Source organism: Peromyscus eremicus, chromosome 17 (assembly GCF_949786415.1).
Source record: "Peromyscus eremicus chromosome 17, PerEre_H2_v1, whole genome shotgun sequence".
Classification (NCBI taxonomy): Eukaryota; Metazoa; Chordata; class Mammalia; order Rodentia; family Cricetidae; genus Peromyscus; species Peromyscus eremicus.
Window position 1 is genome coordinate 32,107,604 of NC_081433.1, and position 24,991 is coordinate 32,132,594.

Consider the following 24,991-nt stretch of genomic DNA (forward strand, 5'->3'; position numbering starts at 1 on the left):
ATATCTTCCCAGGGCTGACGTATGAAGGAAGATGAGACCTCTGGTTGCTTTTCCACCATCGACCAACATCAAGTGTAAAATGAGGCCTGTGAAGGGAGATGTAAAGTATGGAAATATCCTGAATACATGAGCAGTGTTTGTATCATTTAAGAACCTGCACTGTGATTAACAGTTCTGTAGTTCTGTAGTCAGAGACCTGAATCCAAAGCCCAACTTGTAATACTTATCTATACAGTAGATTTGGCCAAAATATCCTTCATTAGCTGTGCTTTGTCTCATGCTCTATCAGCTGCACCATATATGATTTATTTATTATGGTTTTTATGAGACAGGGTTTCTCTGTATAGCTCTGGCTGTCCTGGAACTCACTCTGTAGACCAGGCTGGCCTCAAACTCACACATCCACCTGTCTCTGCCTCCCAAGCACTGAGTTTGAAGGCATGCACTACCCCACACAGCCATACATGATTTATTATTACAAATTTAAGCTTGTGTTATTACTTAATCATGTTAATTAGTCTATGCTGTTTCCTATACAATTTGAACTTTTATCATACCCCTATACACAGAGGAACTCAGTAAACATTAACATAATCTATATTTATTTGGTGGATAGTCTGTACCTACTGAACTTAAAGTACATTAAGTAATAAAGGTGGTATAAAGAATGAGAAGTAGTCATACATAATTGCCATCACCATGCATATATTTATTTATTCAGGATTGTGTTTCTCAACTATTTCGAAACAAGATGAATTGCAGGAAGAAGAGCCCAGTGGGAACAACTAAATGATATTTGGGATAAAGTCATTTGGCCTAATTTTCATAACCACAGACTTCAAGGAATACCACCACCCATGCCAGGTGTACCAGACAACCCCATTATCCGTTTCCGCTGTGTAGGGGCCCTGATAGTACACACCATTCAGGTTTGCAGAGTGACACCTAGTGGGAGAAGAAAAGAAAACAGAACCATCAGAAGGAAAGTATACATCAGAAACTGAAGCTCACTAAGAAATGATCAAAACGTTTAGATGATGACTCCTGCCGTTTCCCAGAAAAACATCATTTTCCAAACCTGAGACCTTTATACACATGAGTATTATTGTTTAAACAGTTGAGTTTTGGTTCCACGGTAAATGTGAGGATCCATCCCAGACCACTTGGAGTGTGTTGAAAAATAGCCGCTGCAGTTCTTAGTAGCCTTTTGTGGTGGTTTGAATGTAATTGGCCCCCATAAGCTATAAGGAGTGGCACTATTAGGAAGTGTGGCCTTGTTGAAGGAAGTGTGTCACTGTGGGGGCAGGCTTGGAGGTCTCCTTTGCTCAAGCTTTTGCTCAGTGTGAAGGTGAGACTACTTCCTGTTGCCTTCTGATCAACGTGTAGCCAGCACCATGTCTGCCTGCATGCTGCCATGCTTCCTGCCATGATGGTAATGGACTAAACCTCTGAAACTGGAAGCCATCACCTCAATTAAATGCTTTCCTTTATAAGAGTTGCCATGGTCATGGTGTCTCTTCACAGCAATAGTAACCCTGACTAGGACACCTTTAAACAGACAAGAAAAAGAAACAAAGAAAAACTGCTTTGTAACCTTCATCTATATCCTCCTGGTTGAACGGTGTTAACCTCATGCTTGGCCAAGATGGCGAGATTAGCAAAGTAGGATGTGGACAAATGGCTCTATTACAGCTTCCTGGGCAGTTTGTGCTTCCAAGCTCACCAATCTACAGTCAAGATGTGGCTTTCATGACTCAAATTCCCTTCTTTCCCTTCTTTGATTGTTAGCATATCAAATATTTGAATCTTCAAGATAAGCAAACAGAACCTAAACTTCCTTATAAAAAAACTTCCTAGCTATCAGCAAACTATCTTTTGTTTGAGTTGCCAGGTTAATTTTTTACATATACTGCACCAATCTAGATAGGTCTATTAGGTTATTATAAAATGTAAACATTTCCTTCTTCCTCCTTTGGTGTCTGCACACTCGTCTGTCCTTGGCATACATAAATTTCATGTAATAGTTTGTGGTCATTTTCCTGTTATGAGATTAATCACCATATATTATTTATTGAGGTAACTTATGAAAAGATATCAGACTGTAGGCTATGCGAAGAATACTCAGAAGTAGTTCTGGAAAAAAAAAACCAAACCATTGAATCAGAAAAGCAGATAATTCATTCATAAATGCAAACAGGCTTGGATCACTGAGCTTGTGATTTGCTTTCCTTGACCATCCTGGCACTCCTCCTAATTTAAATAATTAGGACTAATTGAAACCATGCATACTAAATCTGCAGGGATTCAGTATCCACTGTGTTTTTAAAGTACCAGGAGAAGTCACATTTAAAAAGAAAGACCCCCAGAATACCCAGAATAAATATTTGGGCATATCTTTAAAGAGAGAAACTATTATATCTGGTCTGATTTGGAGCCTATTGAGAAATGGGCTATACTACTCAGTGTTCTGAGACCAGTGTTCCAGTATCCTTCAGTTTCTAGCCTGGACTTGACGCTAGTTATTAAAGATTGGTGCTCCCAGGTAAAGAAGCACTTGGGGGGACAGATGGGAGTGGGGAAGACGGGGAGGGACACGACTTGCCTAAAGTATGAGACCAGAGAGGCGAGGGAGGCAGCAATGAGTGTTTTAGTTATTTTTTTTCTCTTGGCTGTGACCAAATACCACACAAAAACAACTTAAGGGAGAAAGGACTGATGTTGGCTCCTGAATCAGGGGGTTAGAGTCTTTCCCGGGGGAAAAAGCATAGGGTGTAAGCATCAGTGGCAGGAACACATGGCAGCTGTTTTTTTCAGACAACTCAGTAGGAAATGCAGGGCTCCTACCTGGGTGGGGTTGGACTATAAATACATAAGCCTATAGGGGGCGTTGCAGTTCCAGCCTCAGTCGTGAGAAACACTAAGACGTGCCAACAATTCCCGTAAATTAGAATGTGACACTGGAAAATGAAGAATTAAGACCAGGTTTCTGGAACAATTTACTTTCTCTCTAGGGTGACCTCTTTTTCTTTGGTAGTTCCTGCTACTAAATTGCCTTTTTTGTTCTCCCAAACCCCTATTTCTAGAGTCAACCATATCGTTTATTTGCCTTCCTTAATATGTGTACAACTGCCATTCAGGGGTAGAGCAATCTAACCACCTGGATGATGTACACACTTTAGATCTCAGTAATATTAACACACTTTAGATCTCGGTAATATTAACGATTATTTCTTTAAGTCTGTTCAAAGTCAGACATCAATAAATGTTCAAAGATGACACTGTTAACTATAGGTAAGTATTAAATGATGCTTACTTAGAAGAGGAACTAAAAAGGAAGAGGAGGAGAAGGGAATGGTTTTTGTTTTTTTTTTTTTGTTTTTTTTTTTTTAGAACAAGAAAGCTAAAAGGGAAAAGGTTTTCACCATGTTTCACGTTAGCACAGTAGGAAAAATGATTTAATGATTTTCCTTCTCTGTCCCTTCACACTGTTGTGTGACTCCATTTCCTTAATAAATGGCCAACTGTTAAATAGACTCAAATTTTGGAAAAGTAAAACCCAGCGGGAAGCCTACTATTTTTACAACTGCATACACTTATTTTAATTGATGGAAATACCTTAAATTCATTGTACCTGCACTGAAATCTCCCACTCTAAAGTCAGCCACGTATGGCTGCTTCCACCTATAATTCCAGCACCAGGTTGCCATGGGTTTGAGGACAGACTGCAGACTGCACTGCATGGTAAAACCATGTCTCAAATACACAAACCAAAAAATAATAATTAATTAAAAGCCAACAAATCACAACAAGCAATGTTATAATGAAGACTTTCATGGTTTTAAGGAATTTTAGCATGTATAGAAAAATCCATTCATAGCACATAGATTCTAATTTTAGCATGTATAGAATAGATTCATTCATATAGTCTAATTTTAGCATGTATAGAATAGATCCACTCATAGCATAGAGAGTCTAAGATGCTTTCATCACTCTAAGAAAAAAATATAAAGATTATGGGATTTACATGGCTAGTCCAGTTTTATGAAAAAACACGACACTCCAAAATTGCCAAAGACTTCTTCACGGAAAGTTTAATTGTCTAGACGTTTCGAGGTGGCTCCTGTTTTCCAACGAATAAAGAAGATTTTCAAAGCTGATGCTTTATCTAACAAGTCCCACACCTGCTCTTCAGATGTAGCAGGCCAACTGGGTCATTTTTAAGGAAAACTGCATGAAGTTTCCATCCCTGCCTTAACTGGATGATCCAACAAAAATGCAGCTTGGAAAACAGCTACAGGAAGCAGGGACATTTGGTCCAGAGACAGGGGAACTCTAAATGACACAATGCATTCCTTCTCACTCAAGGCCTGAAGAATTGTGTTGACATGGGACTGCAGCTCCTCTCTAGCTACTGAGAGGAAACCTGGCAAGAGAGCAGATTTCAGCTAGGCGCAGTGAGGGCTACATGTCGAGTCTGCAGTTCCAGCGTTTGGGAGGTAGAGTCAGTGGTATCAGGGGTTCAAAGTCATTCTCTGCTGTACAGTGAGTTTGAGGCCAACTTGGTCTACATGAGCTTCTGTCTCAAAAAAAAGTGTATGTGGGAGAATAACAACAAAAAAAGAGTTTGGTGGTGGTGGTGGTGGTGGTGGTGGTGGTGGTGGTGGTGGTGGTGGTGCATGCCTTTAATCCCAGTACTCAGGAGGCAGAGCCAGGCAGATCTCTGTGAGTTTGAGGCCATTTGAGGCCAGCCTGGTCTGCAGAGTGAGATCCAGGACAGGCTCCAAAGCTACACAGAGAAACCCTGTCTCAAAAAAACAAATAAATAAATAAATGAATGAATGAATAAAAATTAAAAAGGAAGCATATCTCAGGCTTATAAAATGAAGAACTTTGTATCATCAGAAATGAAATGAAGCTAGGGTGTACCTCAGAGGTAAAGTACTTGTTTATCATGCACAAGGCCCAGGATTTGATCCTCAGAACCCAGTCTCCCAGCCCCTCCACACTCAAAAGAATGAGCTTGATGGTGATGTTGAAGTATTCAAACAGCGGTAGGGGTAGGATTAAGTGTCAGGAATATTGTAGCAATTTTTCCTACATTGGGAAGGATTGCATTAAATGAACTAATAGGAGGCACAATGAGTGAAGAGTAGTACTAAAATTATAGCAGTAACAGAGTTCTCTTGTAAAAAATGAGATGGTGAAGAGCTAGTTGGTAAATAGAGTGCCACAGATTCCTTCCTGCCTTCCTCCTCTTCTCTTTCTTTTTAAAATTTAAAAAAAAAAACTTTATTATAAAAACGAGCAAATTAAAAACATCACCTTGGGTCTAAGCTCAGTTCATGATGCCATTTATTTATTTATTTATTTATTTTTAAGACAAGGTCCTGCTGGCCGAGACGTCATATAACCCATCATGGCCTCATCTTCCCAAGTGCCAGGATTACAGATGTAAGCCATCACACCTGGCTGACAAATATGTATATGTATGCATGCTCTCCACTTCCTTATGTCAATTTGTGGCCTTCTGGTTATAACTTAACAGTAATGCATTTTGCAAAAAAATCCTTGTATAAGTAGAAATTTGATTTATTTCCATGACATATTACTGGAGAATCTTTGTTTTTGGGGTGTGTGTGTGTGTGTGTGTGTGTGTGTGTGTGTGTGTGTATCTGTGTGTCTATGTGTGTCTGTGTCTGTGTGTGTGTCTGTGTGTGTCTGTGTGTGTGTCTCTACGTATGTTTTCAATACATGATCTTGTTAAGTGTCCCGGGCTAGCCTTGAAGTCGCTATGTAGACTAGACAGACCTTGAACTTGTGGTGATCTCCTGTCCCTGCCTCCAAGTGCTGTGGGATTACGGGAATGTGGCATCACACCCAGCTTCTGTTGTATAGTGCTCAGGCTTTACTAATGTACACCATGAACAAGTCCTTAAAACAGTCCTCACGGCTGAAGAATCCTGGTAAGGATTACTCACTATCACACATAGGGTCAACATTACCTCACTTGTTATAATTAGTGCCCGCTGGTGAGATATCATTATCACCCTCCCAGCTGTGTGTGTCAAGCAGCAAACCTGTTAAACCACCAGCCTGACTGCTCCTCCTGGGCACAGTTCCCCTCGTAGTAGTTGTCGTTATCTCTGTCCCACGTGCTGAACTTCATTCTTTTGTGACTAGCCCACCACTGCACTTCAGGGTGAAAAGTCCCTGAAAGGGAGTCCCCAGCCGTTCCAGAATATTCTCCAATGTTCAACTCATAAGAGGACTGAGGGGGAAAGAAAAGAGGCATTTTTCACCATCAGTGGAAAACATTTGAAAAATATGTTAAGTAAACAGCACAGGCTATATTATGTATTTTTTATTTCTACAGACTTTCAGGGCTTCATTGCACAGTTTCAGTGTTAACTTAAGACATTGTCTATATAAATCTTTTAGTACCTTTTTATCGCCGACTTTAAAATGTTTGTATTGTGCAAAGCGACTATTTTTCTCAAAATCTGTCAGGTCAATTTTTAAAGTATAGTCTCCTAAAAAAAAAAAAAGCAACAGAAACAATAAGAAATTGTTATTGTTTTTCTTTTTTAAATGCATGACATGATAATGACTTTAGGTTTAAAAATAAATTGCAGTTTTGGTTTGCTGTTACCATTTCCTCTGCCAAGAAAGAAAGAATAAACCATGATTCCAGTGTAATACAATGTGAGCATTTTGTTGTTTATTTTACTTGAAAATGACAGCAAAATAGCAAAGTGGAAAAATTCTCCTGTCTAAAGAATAAAAACAAATCCAAAAATAATGTATGATTCAGTTCATAAAGAACAGAAAATGCTATTTAGTTAATAAATTAAGAAATCTAGCCAGGCAGTGATGATGCACACCTTTAATCCCAGCACTCAGGAGGCAGAGGCAGTGAGTTCAAGACCAGCCTGGTCTACAGAGTGAGTTACAGGACAGCCAAGGCTACACAGAGAAACTCTATCTCAAAAAAACTCAAGGGCGGGGGGGGGGGGGGGGTGTGGAGGTGATGAAAATGGGAGTTTTAAGAATTATGTGTATTCCTTTTTTCTTAATTTCAATAAGAATCTAGTTTTTGTTTGTTTTGTTTTGTTTGTTTTTGTTTTTTTGAGACAGGGTTTCTTTGTATAACAGTCCTGGCTGTCCTGGAACTCATTTTGTAGACCAGGCTGGCCTCGAACTCACTGAGATCCACCTACCTCTGCCTCCCAAGTGCTGGGATCAAAGGCGTGTGCCACCACCGCCCAGCGACAATCAACTTTTTAAGAATTAATCACTATTAACAACACCTTATAACCCCTAGTATCCTGGCTGTGTTTCATAATATAGTCACCATCCCCTGCTTATGTATGAACCTGGTTGTTTTTGTGGCAGAATAAGTTATCAGCTAGCAAACTGTCTAAGAACCATTTGAAGAAGAAACAAGAATCCTGGTTGTTTTATGAAAACCTTCCTTTGCTAGCATCAAAGCCTGGGGAACAGATGTCACTGGAAGAGAGTATTGAGGAGCACCTAGAGAATTCTACCCTACGCCCTCTTCATGCTGTAGAAAGGTGACTATCACTGTAAACACACTGACATCAGTGACTCTGCATCAAGAAGGTTTTCTGGAGTACCTAGCCAATGGGGAAATATTTAAAACAAAATTAATTTATTTGTCATATTGTCTTATTTGTGTATGCTAAAAATGATACATGTTGAAAACCTCTAAATATAAAAGATACTACGATGACTGTAAAAATTCTATGTGATAAAAAACATTATGTGAAACAAATTAGTGAAATAGTTGCTACATAAAGTCACCCCCTTTCCCCTTTCCCATTGTCCCTGTTTGTGAACAACAGGCCGGTCTTCCTCCTGAAGCAGAACTGTGGTCAAATGTTAGAAATTAGATGGGTACGGTGGCACACACTTCTGTTCCTAGGGAGGCAGAGGCAGGAGGATTATGACAAGTTCAAGGCCAACCTGATCTATATAGCAAGTTCTGGGCTAACCTAGATACATAGTGAGACCCTGTCTCAAAATGAAAATTAGAAATAAAACTACTAGGTAACATACATTTTACCTTCCTATTTTGTTCAATAAAATGCCACAATAACCTCACAGGAAGGTAGAATTTATAGTTTCAAATTCCTTGCAGTTTCAAGTGCAAATAAACAGAACCCTATAGTTCAGTCTACAGTTGGCACCCCATCTCCTATCTCCATCAAATGATGTGCATTTAGACATACCTTGTGGATACCCATATTGTCCATCCTACCTCTGCCTACATTTATTGTAAAAAGCTGTTCCTTACCTGCTGTGCAATATTTGTTTAACTAGGCAAAGATGTGTTACATTTGTTTATGCTGCATTTGTTTAATGATGTAAAGATGTGATGCTTTTTTACCTTGCCTGCCTACGGCATCTGATCAGTCTAATAAAGAGCTGAATGGCTAGTAGCTGGAGAGAAGAAGGTTAGGTGGGGCTGGCCAGCAGAGAGAATAAGGAGGAGGAGGAATCCAGGCTTGAGAGGAGAGAAAAGAAGAGAACAAGGGAGAAAGAGAGGAAGATGCCTGGGTCCAGCCAGCAAACAGAAAGCCAGACATGGAAGAAGCAGGAAAGCAGGACAGACAGAATGAAAGAAAAGTAAAAAGCCCCAAGGCCAAATGTAGATAAAGAGAAACGGGTTAAATTTAGTTATAAGAGCTAGTGGGGCAAGCATAAGGCCGAGCATTCATAACTAATAAGAAGTCTCTGTGTCATGATTTGGGAGCTGGCTAGTGGCCCAAAGAAAGCCTGCGACACTTACCCTTCCCTCTGGCTCAGCAACAGAAGGGCAGAAAAAAAGAGGAGCATTGAATAGGTCTTAGGACCAAAGTTCAAAGCTGTTTGGAGGAGAATTCTGGATTCTCATTTCTGGAACAAGTGTAGAGAGGGGTTTTCTTTAGATGGAGCTCTCTAAAAGCATTAACTTAGCTCATATGGGTCAAGCCTGTGACCTGGGTGGGCAGAGTAGCATCAGATATGTTAGGTACCCCCAAAAGTGCATGTGTTAGTAGAGAGACAATATTACACTTTTTTTTTTTTTTTGGTTTTTGAAGACAGGGTTTCTCTGTGTAGCTTTGTGCCCTTCCTGGATCTCGCTCTGTAGACCAGGCTGGCCTCGAACTCACAAAGATCCACCTGCCTCTGCCTCCCGAGTGCTGGGATTAAAGGCGTGCGCCACCACTGCCCGGCTAATATTACACATTTTTAAAAAGATAACTGTCTCAATTTTTTTGGTCAATAAGTGAATAAACTTGGAATTAGAGATCATTTCTAGATTAATGTTATCGCAGACAGTTCCCCTCACCAAAAAAAAAAAAAAAAAAAAAAAAAAAAAAAAAAAAAAAAAAAAAAAAAAAAAAAACTTAATAGGAATAAAGCTATTTTCAGAGGCAATTTGAGTATCCTTAACTGCTGTCATAATTAAAGAATATAAGGACAGTTGCAATTCCTTTTGTTTGAGATATGGTATGTTGCAAGGCGTGAAATTGATAGATACATTTCTCTGTACTACCCAAGAGTAACCAGCTTGAGCACCAAATAAGAAAATGAAAGGGATGGGTATGTTGATCCATGGTAGAACACATGCTTACCACATGCAAAGGCCTGATTTCAACACCCAGCACCAAACCAGAAAAGATGAAGGGGAATTAATTTGTTGTTGAAAACGTCCACCCAAGCACGAATATACACATAAAAATAACTTGAGAAATAAGTTTGAATTCTCTGTGCTTAGATTGGCACAATGGGATTTTCATAGCTTAAACAGAATGAGGCATGATAAACCTTACATACCTGGCAAAAATACTTTTAAAACCAGGATAATTTATATGTTGAGGGCAAGGAAACCTTATGTAGATTTAGAGAACACTGATCACGGTGGGGGGGGGCGACCTCTGACATCCCAGGGTTATGTCTCAAAGACCCTTGTAATTAGTCTTCTACTGACTATTTTGAATACAGACTGACCAGTAGGTACCTGAGATTGGATGGAACAAATAAGCCTTAGCATTGCTAGTGTGATTTAACATGTTTTCTTATGCAGTGCAACTGGGATGTATGAGACACTGAGGATCAGACCCAAAGGGGGCTGTCTACAGTCTCAAGCTGTACGTAAGCTAAGGAGGGTGATAGACAAGTGAACATATATGAGGAGAATTGTATAAAGGGTCATAATTTACTTTAAATTATCCATTTTGTGTTTTCAAGGTTTATTTTTATGTGTATATATGTGTGTGTCTGTGTGAGTCATACCACATGTGTGGGTGCCTTCAGAAGCCACAAGAGAGTGCTGGATTCCCTGGAGTTGGGGTTACAGGCAGCTGTGAGCTACCTGATGTGGATGCTGGGAGGAGCAATATGAACTCTTGAACTTTGAGTCATTTCTCTAGCCCCAAACTACTACTGTTTTGAAGTGGCTTATCACATGGTATTATTATGGTAATAAATTATAGATATATATAATTATATGTATATATAATTGTCACTTGAGTCTTGAAAAATTATTTTGACAACACATTTCCTTTCAAGGAATAGAAAACATATATGAGAAAATATATATTCCCTACCAACCTACTGTCTTTTCCTCTCATGCCTGTTTTAAGTAGCATTTCACAAATGAGATTATGGGTCAGCAAGTATCATTACATCTGATAAATCATGATATATACTGAATTTGTTCTATAAGCCTGTGATTTAGTGGAAAATGCTACATGGGCTTTGTTGGTTTTGTAGTACTGGGGATGGAACCTAAGACCTCCTGCCTCCTGTCTGCAAGTGCAAAACTTACCTTGCATAGTCAGTAGGTTAAGGTTTTTGTTACCGAGCCAATATTCACCATTGTTTTGAACAAAGTTTCCAAAGCCATTTTCGTAGTCATTCCAACCCCTAAAAAGTTGAAACTGAAGGTTAGTTTTAGCAAAATACAAATAGATACCTGCAGCACCTATGACACTCATCCCATTCTCTCATCTCCAACATTCTCTTGCTTACTCACTCTCGTATTCTTACTTAAAAATGAGAAAGGAAAATCGCCACATTATTAAACTGGAGGCGTAAGAAGGCCTAACTCACAAATCTCATACCTGCTATTCTAAATAATTACTTGTTAAAAGCAGTTACCTGCTGAAGTTCTCGCTGCCGTCAGACCGTCTCTGAATTACAGTCCACCCTCCTCCATCGGACATATCACAATAAACAGAGAATCTTGCCTGGCTCTGGAGAGGTTTGATTTTGTAAAATCCACTCTGCTTAAAACCATCATTGTAAATCTCTGAGCAATCTGTTTACAAAACAGGGTAATAAAGCACTTGTTATATGTCTTTGTTCCTGAAATTCTGTATCGGTGGAGACAGATAAAACAAATGGAATACATAATTAGTTCATAAAATGCCACCTTGTGTATCTTCTAGTGGATATTCAGAAAATTTTGTTTTCTTTTCTGCAATTTAGTTATCGTTGACTTCTTGTTAAGATTGGGGGTGGGGATGCTTGAAATATGGAGCATTTAGTATTTTTGTAGAAAGCAGGTTAAAAACAAATCATTAGTGTTGGTTTATTGCTTTGTACTCAAGTGGGACTTGTCGCTTATTGGGCAGCGTAGTGGAACTTAGCTGCACAATGAAAGTATAAATGCAACAGCATATAAATATTACAATATAGCCGGGCGATGGTAGCTCACGCCTTTAATCCCAGCACTCGGATGCAGAGGCAGGCGGATCTCTGTGAGTTCGAGGCCAACCTGGACTACATCGTGAGTTTCAGGAAAGGCGCGAAGCTACATAGAGAAACCCTGTCTCGAAAAACAAAACAAAACAAAAACAAACAAACAAACAAACAAATTACAATATAAATTATATTGACTTAAATTCTTACTGAACATTTGGGACTGAAGCCCAAACAGTAATCATGTTCAGTTTTTATAATCTTTCAGTTTCACTATATTTTTTTAAACATTCCACTGAAATTCCTGACAGTTCACATATCCTTGGATGTTTTTGTTAAAAATTGCAGGCTTTTATGCTTTCTTTCATCCTTGTATTTTTCTCTGCCATAGTATTTCTCTGGATTTTGAAGTTAAATAGCTACCAGTTTGTTACAAAAAGTAATATTGTTTCTTAAACCACTTGAGGTGGGACAAGCTAATACCCACCAGGTCTCATTCTAGGCTGATTTGAGCAGACTTGGAGAGTATGGTCAAGTATTAAGTAGATACCCAGGCAGCTTACAGATGATTGGAGCAGGGGCCACACTACAGAAAAGAGGTCTCAAGGATTGCCAGGTACAGAACTTCTGAAAATAATATGTAAAAATCTCTTTTACATTTGACTTTTATCATTTCATTAATTTCCTCTTTAAAAATTGTCTTATGATTGAATCATGTAAATTTTACAGTGTTTTTTAAGTTCTTCAGTTCATTGTTTTGATGCCAAACTGTCAACAAATGAAACACATACCATATTAATTAAGTTGAGTGGGCAGTGGGAATCTGAAGAGAAAATAAATAGACTTTACAAGGCTGACTTCCATTGTGCACTACTGTTGGTCTTTTTAGTGACTTGGGCTTTGTTCATGCATTTATTTTCAAGATTCAAAAACACAAGTGTTCTTTATGCATACTGGGTTATAAAACGATCCTGTTAGGTGACTAAAGAAGAAGAAAATGTCCATGTGCAGTAACTCAATGCTATTTAAACTTATGTCTTGTGGTCAAGAATATTGTAGGAGACTTTCATTAAAGTCAGCACATTTTCCCTCCATTAGGAAAGAACTTCTTGTTTATAGTTGCTCTCCTATCAAAGAGCTGAACAGCAAAGATGCACAAGGTTCAAACTCTTTTCCAGGAAAGTATGGAAATGATTAACTCTAACTTGCTTTAGAAAAACTTCATGAATATGGGGATTTCTGCCAACACTTTCTGTTTGTTTTTATTTCATGCCATCTTTCAGTTTTTGTTTTATAAATTTCTTTCTCTCCAGAAGAAAGTGCCAAACACAACTAAGCATCCCCAGGAGAGCTTTTAAGGGAAGAAAACCAAACAAACAACCCACCCCCAAAAAAGAAAAAAAAACAAGCAGATCAAAAGGCAATAAATACACATTTAAAAAGCAAACAGCTTATAAAGAACAATTTAGGAGCTTGTCATGGGAGAGTCATAGCTTAAACTGTGATAGGAGAAATAGCAGAAAGTTTGATCAAAGTAGAGATTAAAATATCAAGTAGTGGGGCTAGAGAGATGGCTCAGCAGTTAAGAGCATTTAGCACTCTTACAGAGGATCCCAGTCCATTCCCAGCACCCATATGGTGACTCACAAATATCTGTAACTTCAGCCCCAGGAGATCAGATACCCTCCTCTGTCCTCTTGGGGTACCCATGCACATGGCAGATACACATGCATACATATAAATTAAAAATAAGAGGTCGGGCAGTGGTGGTGCACGCCTTTAATCCCAGCACTTAGGAAGCAGAGCCAGCTGGATCTCTGTGAGTTTGAGGCCATTTGAGGCCAGCCTGGTCTACAGAGGGAGATCCAGGACAGGCTCCAAAGCTACACAGAGAAACCCTGTCTCAAAAAAAACAAAAAAAAAAAAAAAAAAAAAAAAAAGAAAAAAGAAAAGAAAAAGAAAAAAGAAAAACCAAAAAAAAAAGAAAGAAAAGAAGAAATAATTTTTAAAATATCAACTAAACATTTTGTTTGAAGCATGTCAACCCACTCAATCCACTGGCCCACAGATAGAAGAGGACAGGTTGGAGAAGATGTGAACCAATAGGACTTTTAAAATATTTTACCTAGTTCTTAAAATCATATGTACATCTGTGGCAGGGGGTATATGCATGAGCGAATGAGTATAGGCCAGAAGAGGGTATTGGATTCCCTGTGGCTGGAGTTACAGGCAGTTTTGAGTGCTGGGAACCAAACTTGGGTCCTTTTCAAGAACGGTATGTTCCCTTAAGCACTGAGACATATTCCAGCCCTTTATAAGACTTTTTAAAGTAAAGATTTTTGAAGGCTCACATGCTACTAGAAGAAAGCGCATGTGAGTTTCTCTCTGTCAAACACTGCATTACACTCGGTGACATGAGTAGTTTGTACAGAAAGCAAGCCACTTAAGGAAGACTATGTGTTTAAGCTTCATAAAGTAACATCCCAGCTAGAGCATTTTTTTTTTCTTATTGCCTCAGAATAGTGGCTGAAGCTCAGGACTGAGAATTAAGGAAGGAAAAGGACTCCCTCTTCCCCAGAAATCGTGATACTGTTTTGGTTTGGCTTTTGAGAGAGTATGACTATCTATTGCAGGCGGTCCTATTTTTCACCAGTCTATTTATCCTTAACCTCCTAACCTGCCTTAGCTTCCTTAGCGCTGGGTTTACAGACATGCACCATCACTCCTGGAGTACCTCACAGTCTTAGTTGTTTTTAACGGCTAGCAACAGAGGTCACCTGCCAGTCCACAGAGCACTCTGGGACATGCCAGAACTAGCCTCACCACGGTCATCCTCACTGCAAGGTGACAGTAGAAGAAAAAAAAAGAAGGAGAAAAGATACTGGCTAATTGGAGATTGCAACGTTCTTGTAACATAGACTGAGTGGGCTCTTTCCTCTAAAGCAAAGGGCAGAGTAGTGTCCATGCGTATATGACATTCTTTCCTTTTTTCTTTCTTTCTTTTTGTTGATTGAGCTATTGCTTTTTTTAAGATTTATTTATTTATTACATATACAGAAGAGGGTGCCAGATCTCATTACAGATGGTTGTGAGTGCGGGTGCTGGGAATTGAACTCAGGACCTCTGGAAGAGCAGTCAGTGCTCTTAACCTCTGAGCCATCTCTCCAGCCTCCCCCCCCTTTTTTTTTTTTCTTTTCTTTTCTTTTCTTTTTTTTTTTTTTTTTTTTTTTTTGGTTTGTAAGACAGGGTTTCTCTGTGTAACAGTCCTGGCTGTCCTGGAACTCAATTTGTAGACCAGGCTGACCTTGAACTCACAGAGAACTGCTTGCCTCTGCCTCCCTAGTGTAGGGACTAAAGGCGTGCACCACCACCGCTGTGCCTAACAATCTTTCTTTAGACCAAATGCTATATTTAAAATCTTAACTCATTCATTCCTTACAAGAAATAAAAAGGTTTGCCATTCCCATATTATGCGGAGGAACATGAGACACAGAGTGGCTAAGTAATTTGTCCAGGGTCCAAGGACAGCAAAAGGACTGTTAGACTTTGTACCAGGTGTCTAAGAATACACCCTAACCACTCACTACCCATACTTCCTCCAGAAACTGCCCTGAAAACCAGAAGCGTCTATAGAAGTCATTGTAGAGCGGCAGGTGTCATCAGCCAAACAAATGTGTTGCAATTGTTACCAATGAATGTGAATTTGATACAATAACTTTTCATTCACAGGTCATTATCCCCCACGTGCTTAAAAAAGATAGTTTAATTATATGCTACACACATAAGTGATTTATTCATTATTTGCAAAAATTACTAGGTTGTATGTAATTATGTGTTTGCTAGCATGTGATGAATTATAATTCAGGGAAATTACTGATTTAGTAACAGTATAGTGACTTATAAATAAGAACAAAGACATCTAATTTATGCAAATCATATGCATGAAAAGACTTTTTTTTTTATTTTTTTTTTTTTGAACTGAGGACCGAACCCAGGGCCTTGTGCTTGCTAGGCAAGCGCTCTACCACTGAGCTAAATCCCCAACCCCGACTTTTTTAAATTTAAGAACACCAAAAATATAAACTTTGATGAGAGCACAATATCAATTGTTTTATATGATATTACATTGAACATGTTTGTTATACTTACATTTTAAAATTAATTTTAAAGATTTATTTAATGTGTGTATGGGTATGCATGTGTATTATGTGTGTGCCTGGTGCCTATGGAGGCCATCCCATTCCCTAGAATTGGAACTATGAACAGACAGACATGAGCCACCATGTGGGTGCTGAGAATTGAACCCAAATTCTCTGTTGAAAAGAGTACTCATAACCACTGAGCCATCTCTCCAGCCCCTATATTACATTTTTATTAGAATTTGTATTGTATATTTATTGTGAGTCAGTCTTTGCAACTATGTTAAAAACCAAAGTATAATCAAAGCATATCTATATTTCAGGTTTTATTCTTTTACTTCATGTCTGGACCATATATGAAGAATATTAAATGCAGATATACTGACTGCTAGATTTGTTTTAGTTGTTATATCCAGAAACAGTCAATTTGAATATCCACTATTCATCTTACCATCATAACACACACACACATACAACCTAGCATACATAACTTATCTATCTTACTCCTTTTGCCCAGTCAATCCTGCTCTGACCTTGGCATTTTCATTTTCACATTCTAGTACCTGGTTTCTTGCTTTATTCCTTAGTACCTGTTGTTTCCCAGCATCTGCTCCCCAGCACTCCCATTTTTAGCACCTAAGCCCCAGTCTTCTCTTGACTGGCTACACAAAACCTGTGCCAAGTCTCTGATTGCCTGCCTGCTGCCGTTATCTGATCCTTGTGTGTGGGTTGACGAGCTGCTTGCATAGTATTCACATGGACATTCGAATCTCTCATTATATTTCACACCATACACCCATGTGGTAAATTTTGATCATATGCACCTCAATTTCTTCTCCCTTCCACCTGTCTTCTATTAGATAACAACCCCCGCTTCTACATGCCTATCTTTTTACTTCTAGATTATGCATCTGAGAGAAGATACACAGTTTGTCTTTCTGAATCTGACTTATTTTCCTGAACTGGATGATCTTCAGGTCTATCAATTCTTCTGTGGCTGAAATGACTTTGTTCTTATTTATGGATGAAAAAATCCATTCTCCGTGTGTATATGTACACACACACACACACACACACACACACACACACACACACACATACATACATTCTATTAATCTGTTGATGGGAACCTAGACTAATTGCGTAACTTGGCTGTTATGGTTAGGGTTATGATACACACAGATGCAGGTATCCGTATGGTATATCTGTGTTGATTCCTTCTGCTATGTACATAGAAGCAGCAGAGCCAGATCCCGACCAAAATCTTGAGCTGAGTTTAGAACTTAGGATAACAGTTCTTCATTTACATCAATCAACTGCTTGCCCTTGAGATCAGGGAGCTAAAATTCTTCCATTGTAGCACCTAGTCAAAAGCCAAATCGGGGCTGGAGAGATGGCTCAGCGGTTAAGAGCACTGGCTGCTCTTCCAAAGGTCCTGAATTCGAACTCTTATATTTTTGGTTGTGAGCCTAGCCTTTAACGGCTGAGCTATCCCCTCCAGCCCAAGGTCCTGAATTCAATTCCTAGCAACCGCATGGTGGCTCACAACCATCTATAATGAGATCTGATGCCCTCTTCTGGCCTGCAGGCAAACATGCAGGCAGAACACTGTATATATGATAAATAAATCTTTTTAAAAAAAAAAAAAAAAAAAAAGCCGGCCGGGCAGTGGTGGCGCACGCCTTTAATCCCAGCACTCAGGAGGCAGAGCCAGGCGGATCTCTGTGAGTTCGAGGCCAGCCTGGGCTACCAAGTGAGTTCCAGGAAAGGCGCAAAAGCTACATAGAGAAACCCTGTCTCAAAAAACCAAAAAAAAAAAAAAAAAAAAAAAAGCCAAGTCGACCAGGAATGATAACCACCTCCAGTTACACATTGCCTAAATCTTTGGTCAAGTGGTGGCCAGTCCATGACAAACAGTCATTAGACATTAGCCTAATTCTAGAAGAGGAAGCTAAATTTGGATCCATAGACTCTCAGGCCACAGAGGAAGTAACAATGATGTTTCCATTTTCTCTTCTAACTTTTAAAAATCTGAAAAATCATCCCAAGACAGCAGAACATTCTGATATAACTGACTCCAAAGCAGTGTCTACGGGGATCTCTGATGTCAATGAAACTTTGTGGTGAGACAGCAGAGGCTGTGATAGTGACAATGAGAAGTGTGGTAAAGCAACCCATATAGCATCTCACTTTTTTGATAGCATCCTTCCCTGAGCCTTTGGGGCTGTCCAACAGCGTTTTCCTCCACCCATCCCCAATGTCATCTCTATCCTGCCTTTGCTCCCTGAGCTGACTCCTGTTGTTCAGTGGCTTTGTGGATGTGGTACATAAGGGACTAGAAGGATTTAGCAGAACTACTGCATGAGCCAACCATCTTACTCATGGGAACACATAAAGGAAGTGAAATAACTATGTGGAAAAGATATATGCACCCCCTGTGTTTGTTGTGTTATTATTCACAACAGTCAAGAAATGGAATCAACCTGAGTCTACCAATGCATGAGTAGATGAAGAGAACTTAGTATAGGTAGAAACTGAATAATATCTAGCTTTGAAAACAGAGAAAGAAGTCCTGCTATTTCACCAAGGTAAATGATTCTGGAGGACATTACATCAAGTGAAATAAATCAAGCACAGAAAGATAAATTCTGAATGATCTCACTGGGTTTTTTGTTTTGTTTTGTTTTTGGTGGGGTAGGGTGTACAAGGGACCTGTCATGGTTTGAAAATGGCCTCCATAGGTCCATAGGAAGTGGCACTGTTAGGAAGTATGGTCTTGTTGGAGTAAGTGTGGCGTTTTTGGAGGAAGTGTGTCATGGGGAGTGGGCTTTGAGGTCTTAGGTGCTCAAGCCAGGCCCAGTGTCTCACTCTCTTCCTGCTGCCTGTCTATCCAGATGTAGAACTCTCAGTTGCCTCTCCAGCACGATGTCTGCCTGCATGCTGCCATGCTTACCGCCATGATGACAATGGACTAAACCTCTGAAACTGTAAGCCAGCCCCAATTAAATACCTTCCTTTATAAGAGTTGCTGTTGTCATGGTGTCTTCTCATAGCAACAGAAACTCTAAGACAGGACTTCTAAAAGTTGAGTACATAGAAGTAAAGAAAACAGTGATTACCAGAAGCTGGGAGGTAAGGGGCTGTGGAGATACTGGTTAAAGAACACAAACTTTATTTGTCAGTCTCTTCCTGAGACTGACAGGAAGAATAAGTGGAAAACATGCAAAAATTAAACAAACAAACAAAAAAAACTCCTGTCAGAAGCAGACTTTGTCCATTATCTGATGCCAAATGCTTCTGTTTTGCATGTTCAAGCGAGCATACTAAGTTCATGTCAATTTGTCAATAGTATCCATCCCTCCTGCACCTCTGAGGTTTTCATGAGCCCCTGTCCTCTGCTCTGAACTCCTTGGTTCTACTCTTCCCCCTGAACTGACTGCTACTATTCATTCTTTAGACAACATTAGCTTCGCAGAAGACAGAAACAGGTGGGACTACCAGGTAGAGAGAATAAATAGGAGGAGAAATCTTGGGAAGAAGAGGAGGATCGAGAAAAGGAGAAGGAGAGGAGGACGCCAGGGGCCAGCCACCCAGCCAGCCAGAGTAAGAAGGATAGAAAGACATATAGAATAAAGAAAGGTAAAAAGCCCAGAAGCAAAATGTAGAGAAGCAGGATAATTTAAGTTAGAAAAGCTGGCTAGAAACAAGCCAAGCTAAGGCTGGGAATTCATAAGTAAGAATAAGTCTCTGTGTATTTATTTGGGAGCTGGGTGGCAAGCCCCCAAAGAGTAAAAAACAAAAAAACAAAAACTACAGTTCTTGGACCTACTAGCCATAGGATAGGTAGCAAAAGTTTCAGGATAGATAACTGACCACATTACAGTCAAGCCCAAAAACTTCAACCAATGAAAAGGGTACCATGAGGAATACACCATTAACCCAAAAGACAGAACATTTACTTGGTGACTCCAAACCATCTTGTCCCATCTCAGTCTATGGAAGGAAATATGGTAAGAAGTCTGACCTGGTTCTGTCCTTTAAACAATATCATCCACATCTGCTGTGGATATCACTCTGTATAAATAAAATGCTGATTGGCCAGTAGCCAGGCAGGAAATATAGGCGGGACAAGCAGAGAGAAGAATTCTGGGAAGTGGAAGGCTGAGTCAGAGAGACACTGCCAGCTGCCGCCATGAAAAGCGAGATGTAAGGTACCAGTAAGCCACAAGCCATGTGGCAACTTATAGACTAATAGAAATGGGTTAATTTAAGACAGAAGAACTAGATAGCAAGAAGCCTACTACAGCCATACAGTTTATAAGCAATATAAGTCTCTGTGTGTTTACTTGGTTGGGTCTGAGTGGCTGCGGGACTGGCGGGTGAGAGAGATTTGTCCTGACTGTGGGCCAGGCAGGAAAACTCTAGCTACACACATCCATCAGAAAATTCATAAATTATCTACTGGCCTGCAGTGATGCTTCATTCATTAGCCTGGAGTAGAATGTAGGCACTGTTTGTAGACAATTCCCCATAGGGCACTTGCATTTCTACACATTTTTTTCCAACAGAGTTTATAGTCTAGATTATGTTTTAAAGCACACTTGGACAGTCTTGAAAGATATTGAGATAATATCTCCTTCTGGACAGACAGTTGCTCTGTTTGCTGTACACTAAAATAAAGATAACATCTACTTTGAAGATTAGACACCCTTTAACCCACTATAAAATACTGGAGTTTCTTAATTTCAGGGTGTCCAGCTGTGATGCAGCCCCATTAACTGCTCACACGGGCTCTTGGTATTTGAGAACAAGAGACATTAATGTGACTATGAAACGTATACTTCTGACCCTTGAGCTGTAGCCCTCTGCTAGATCCATGCAGGCAAGCTGATTAGCTTGCAAATTGAGTAAAATCTCAAGCCCTTCCTAGTTCGGGGTAAGTATTAGCACTTTAGAAGGGCACCAGCTATTTTGAATGAGTGGCTATGGCAGGGAGTCACTGTCTTCCAAGAACATACCCAGAGTCTGATTCCTTGTAGATGTTGCTTTCATTTATTGTCTTAACCAATATTCTCTGTAGTTTTCTTCTTAGAATGCAATTTCTGTGCCTTTGCCCTTGGAACTTCTTCAAACTATCCATCCCTTTGTGTTTCCCAGGCCCCCTTTAACCTGAGATAGCCTCAGTTCTGCTTCATGTTCTGGAGCCCCAGCTATCCTTATGTTATATCTATCCTTACTACTGTAAGCCAATGGCTCTGACTTTCTCTGACCTCTAAAGGGGAGCATAGGAAACATTGGGGGGGGGTGTTTCTAAATATCAAGATGCTTTTGCAATGGCTATTTTTTATGTCAACTCGACACTGACACAAGCAAGGGTCATTTGGGAAGAAGAAACCTCAATTGAGAAAATGTCCTCACCAGATTGGTCAATGGGCAATGCCTGTGGTGCACTCTCTTGATTGGTGATTGATGTGGGAGGGCTCAGTTTATTGTGGACAGTGCTACCTCTAGGCAGGTGGTCCTGGATGGTATGAAAAAAAGCCCTGGGGAGTGATCTAGTAAACAGCACTACCCCATAGCTTCTGCCTCAGCTCCTGCCTCCCGGTTCCTGCCCTGCTTGAGTTCCTGCCCTGACTTCTTCCAGTGAGGAACTGTGATGAGGAACTGTAGATTGAAATAACTCTGTCCTCCCCAAATTGCTTTTACCACAGCAACAGAAACCTCAGCTAAGTCGGTTGAGCAGCAGAAGGTAAGGCATTCAGGACAAGCATAGAGATTAGAATCCGGGTGAAGATTTCACGGCGAACGTGGGCATTTTACCAAAGCGTAAATTCTATAGTTCACACAACTCTAAATCCCACATGTGGTTCAAATGTAAAATGTCTCCACAGGCCCTTTTGCCCTTGGTCCCCAGATGGTGGCGCTGTTTGGGGAGACGGTGGAACTTTTAGGAGGTAGAGCGGTGCTGGAGAAAATGGGTCGCTAGGGATGGGCTTGACGTCTACAGCCCCACCTCATTTCTCTTCACTTCCTGCTTTCGGATTACAGCCATAGTGTGACCGGGAGTCCGCTGCTCTTGCAGCCATGCTTTCCCTGCCTTGATGGAGTGGATCCCCTCAAACCGTAAACCAAAATAAATCTCTCCTTCCTTAAATTGGTTCTAGTCAAGTGCTTTCTCAGTGACGGGAAAGTAGTACACCGCCCTAGTAAGGCATTTACAGGCACAAAATGGGGAGTGTAGTGGGTTGCCATTCCAGCTTTGGTCTGGAAGTTCCAAGCCCAATTGAGGCTTAGGTAATTATCACGCTAAAGGCGGGGCCAAGAGAGGACCCTGAAGACCAGAGATCCAGATGCGCCGCCCTCTCTTGGTTCCCGGACCCTGGACGCTAGAGGTAGACCGAACAGAGTTCTCCAGAGAACACTGTCTGTCTGCGCTACATCTTCCCCAGACCCTGTAGCCTATCCCTTCATTTGTGAGTTATCCCACAAAATAAAACTCCCTTTTAACTACGTGGAGTGGCCTGAATAATTTCACCAATAGGGGAGGGGTTTTTTTTTGTTTTTGTTTTTGTTTTTTAATTTTATTGTGTACACAGTGTTCTGCCTGCATGTGTCCCTACAGGCCAGAAGAGGGCACCAGATCTCATTACAGATGGTTGTGTGAGCCACTATGTAGTTGCTGGGAATTGAACTCAGGACCTCTGGAAGAACAGTCGGTGCTCTTAACCGCTGAGCCATCTCTCCAGCCCAATAGGGGAGTTTTTATTCCCCTAGGATTGGCATGTCTTTGACATCTGCTTTTGGTTACAGTTTTATAAATTTATCAATTTATACTTGTTCATCTGTTCCCCATTTTTTTTCATCTGTGAACATGAGGATCAACTATGTTTCAAAGCTCTGATAGTCAATGGGAAGATAAAATGCGTTGGCTGGGCCTGGAGAGATGGCTCAACAGTTAAGAGCACTGGCTGCTCTTCAAGAGGACTCAGTTTCAATTCCCAGCATCCACATGGCAGCTCACAATGGTCTGTAACTCCAGTTCCCAGGGACTGACTCCCTCTTCTGGCTTCCATGGACACCAAGCGTGTATACAGCACACAGGCATACATACAGGCAAAACATCCATCATATCAGATAGTAATAAATATTTTCAAATGCATTGGATATCCTTGCAAACCTTACACAGTGACCAGTTAATCGACCCAGTTATGTTTATATTCAACAGAGGAATTAGAATTCATCATAGATGTGCAGTGAACAAAGAGTTCTAGACAGCATTCTCTTTGTTTCTAACCATCACTGTTCACTCTTACAGAAGCTATTCATATGTACAAGAAACCAAAAGGCATTTTTCTGTTAGGAATGGTGATGTGTGCAGTGGTATTTATACTGTGCTCACAGTTCAACATCATTTCATTTCTAGGATATAAATGTCAAACCATTAAATATACATATTTGAAAACTACTCTTTTTATTTTCCTTAAAAATTAGATTTTTCTTTTCCTATCCTTTTATTCTTTTTTTTTTTTTTTTCTGAGACAGGGTTTCTCTGTGTTGTTTTGGTGCCTGTTCTGGATCTCGCTCTGTAGACCAGGCTGGCCTCGAACTCACAGAGATCCGCCTGGCTCTGCCTCCCGAGCGCTGGGATTAAAGGCGTGCGCCACCACCGCCCAGCCCTATCCTTTTATTCTATTCATTTATTTTTCACTGTGGGTTTCAGACGGGAGAACCAGGCGTGGGAGCACACACCCGTGGTCCGAGCTACTCAGGAAGTTGAGGTAGAAGGATTGCTCGCACTCTGAATTTCAAGACTAGACAACAGCTCAAAATAAACAGAAGGGAAAACTGCATACACATAAGGAGGAAAGACATAAATAAAAACAAAGTTTAAACAAATATTCTCAATTATAATCTGCCATTTTTAGGTGAATTTATTTAACCATCTGTCATTCTGATTTTTTATTAAGATACAGAAATCCTCAGATACTTAGTATTCCTATCAAACACCCTCTGGGCACATCCTAGAGAGAAAAGGGTAAAACATGGAAGAAGACAGTTTAAATTGATGGAGTGAATTATGCTGCTTATAGTTGGAGTAGGCATACCTTTTTAGTAAGATGTGAAGTAAGCTGAGGGTGGTGGTGATGGGTGGGGCGGGGATACACCTGAAATCCCAGCCCTTATGGAGGCTGAGGCAGGAAGACAGTTAAGTACCAGACCAACCTAAGCTATAGTGAGATCCTGAGTTGAAAATAAAAACTAAAAAACCAAAATGGAACAAAGAAAAAGTTCAAAGTCACTGAATACCTAATGCCATCATTCCATGTGGATGTGTGCCACAGCTGGTTAAGATAAGGTAAACCGATTCTGACCTGCATATTGCCTCTTGCCTCCAAGGTCATTGAAATTGTCCTCCTGTCCTTCATCCAGAAACTGGACTTCCTTCTCATGCACGAGCTGTGTGATCACAGTCTGTAGTTGTTTGACCCGAGTCTCAAGTTGGTATACCTGAGCTCTGAGCCTTTCCTGCTCCTGCAAACAGTTGGCATTCTCCAGGGCCTGCAAGGCAATGTGCATCTTATGTTCATGGAAAAGAAATGTTGCTAATAATCTGGATAAACCCTTGATCTGATTTTGTCTCCTACTCACATACCAGAACACTATTTCCACCAGAAAGTCATTTCATTTTCCCCAGAACTTTGAGTAAGTTAATCTTTTGTCCTTTGGGACAGGTAAATGGGGACACAAGTTCATTGACACCACCTTCAGATAATCATAGTAGTATATGGTAATTATGTCCAATATTGGCCCAAGACCAATACGAACTACCATGGCCAGTTTTGAATGCCTGAAATCATGCAAAAAAAAGAAATAACAGCTTAAAAATATTTCACTTATTTGTTATAAATCCTAATTTTTATTTTTAAAATGTTTAAGTGTTACTATGTGCCACATGTTTCCACAGAACTTTTTCATTCCTTAGCAGCAAGTTAATATAGGTTTTTTTTTTTTGAAATTAAACAGAAATTCCATCTCTTAAGTGGGCCTTATAGATATAATAGTCTGCACAAAAGGCTTACCCAAGTTTCCCTGCCCATTATCAGAGCAATGGTGACCAGGACGAAGCTGTGAATCTCCCCCAT

The 24,991-nt window shown here is 40.1% G+C and overlaps 1 protein-coding gene across 1 annotated transcript; it reads right to left on the reverse strand.

Annotated features, from left to right (window-relative positions):
* Nucleotides 1-785: 785 nt before the first annotated feature.
* On the reverse strand, nt 786-24,991 carry Fgl1 (fibrinogen like 1). The gene is made up of 7 exons (XM_059244185.1): nt 24,929-24,991; nt 24,221-24,407; nt 11,167-11,326; nt 10,835-10,932; nt 6,442-6,530; nt 6,078-6,268; nt 786-945 (listed from the first exon to the last, which is right to left on the reverse strand). The coding sequence occupies exons 1-7, from the start codon at nt 24,989-24,991 to the stop codon at nt 786-788; spliced, it is 948 nt and encodes a 315-aa protein (XP_059100168.1).

What these genes read in the sequence shown, in the direction of transcription:
- Fgl1 (XM_059244185.1), bottom strand. Translation starts at nt 24,991, where the DNA reads ATGGGGGAGATTCACAGCTTCGTCCTGGTCACCATTGCTCTGATAATG. An exon ending in TAATGGGCAGGGAAACTTGG is followed by an intron (nt 24,408 to 24,928) that starts GTAAGCCTTTTG and finishes ATTGCCTTGCAG; the next exon opens with GCCCTGGAGAATGCCAACTG. An exon ending in TAACCTACTGACTATGCAAG is followed by an intron (nt 6,531 to 10,834) that starts GTAAGTTTTGCA and finishes TTTTTTTTTTAG; the next exon opens with GAGACTATACTTTAAAAATT.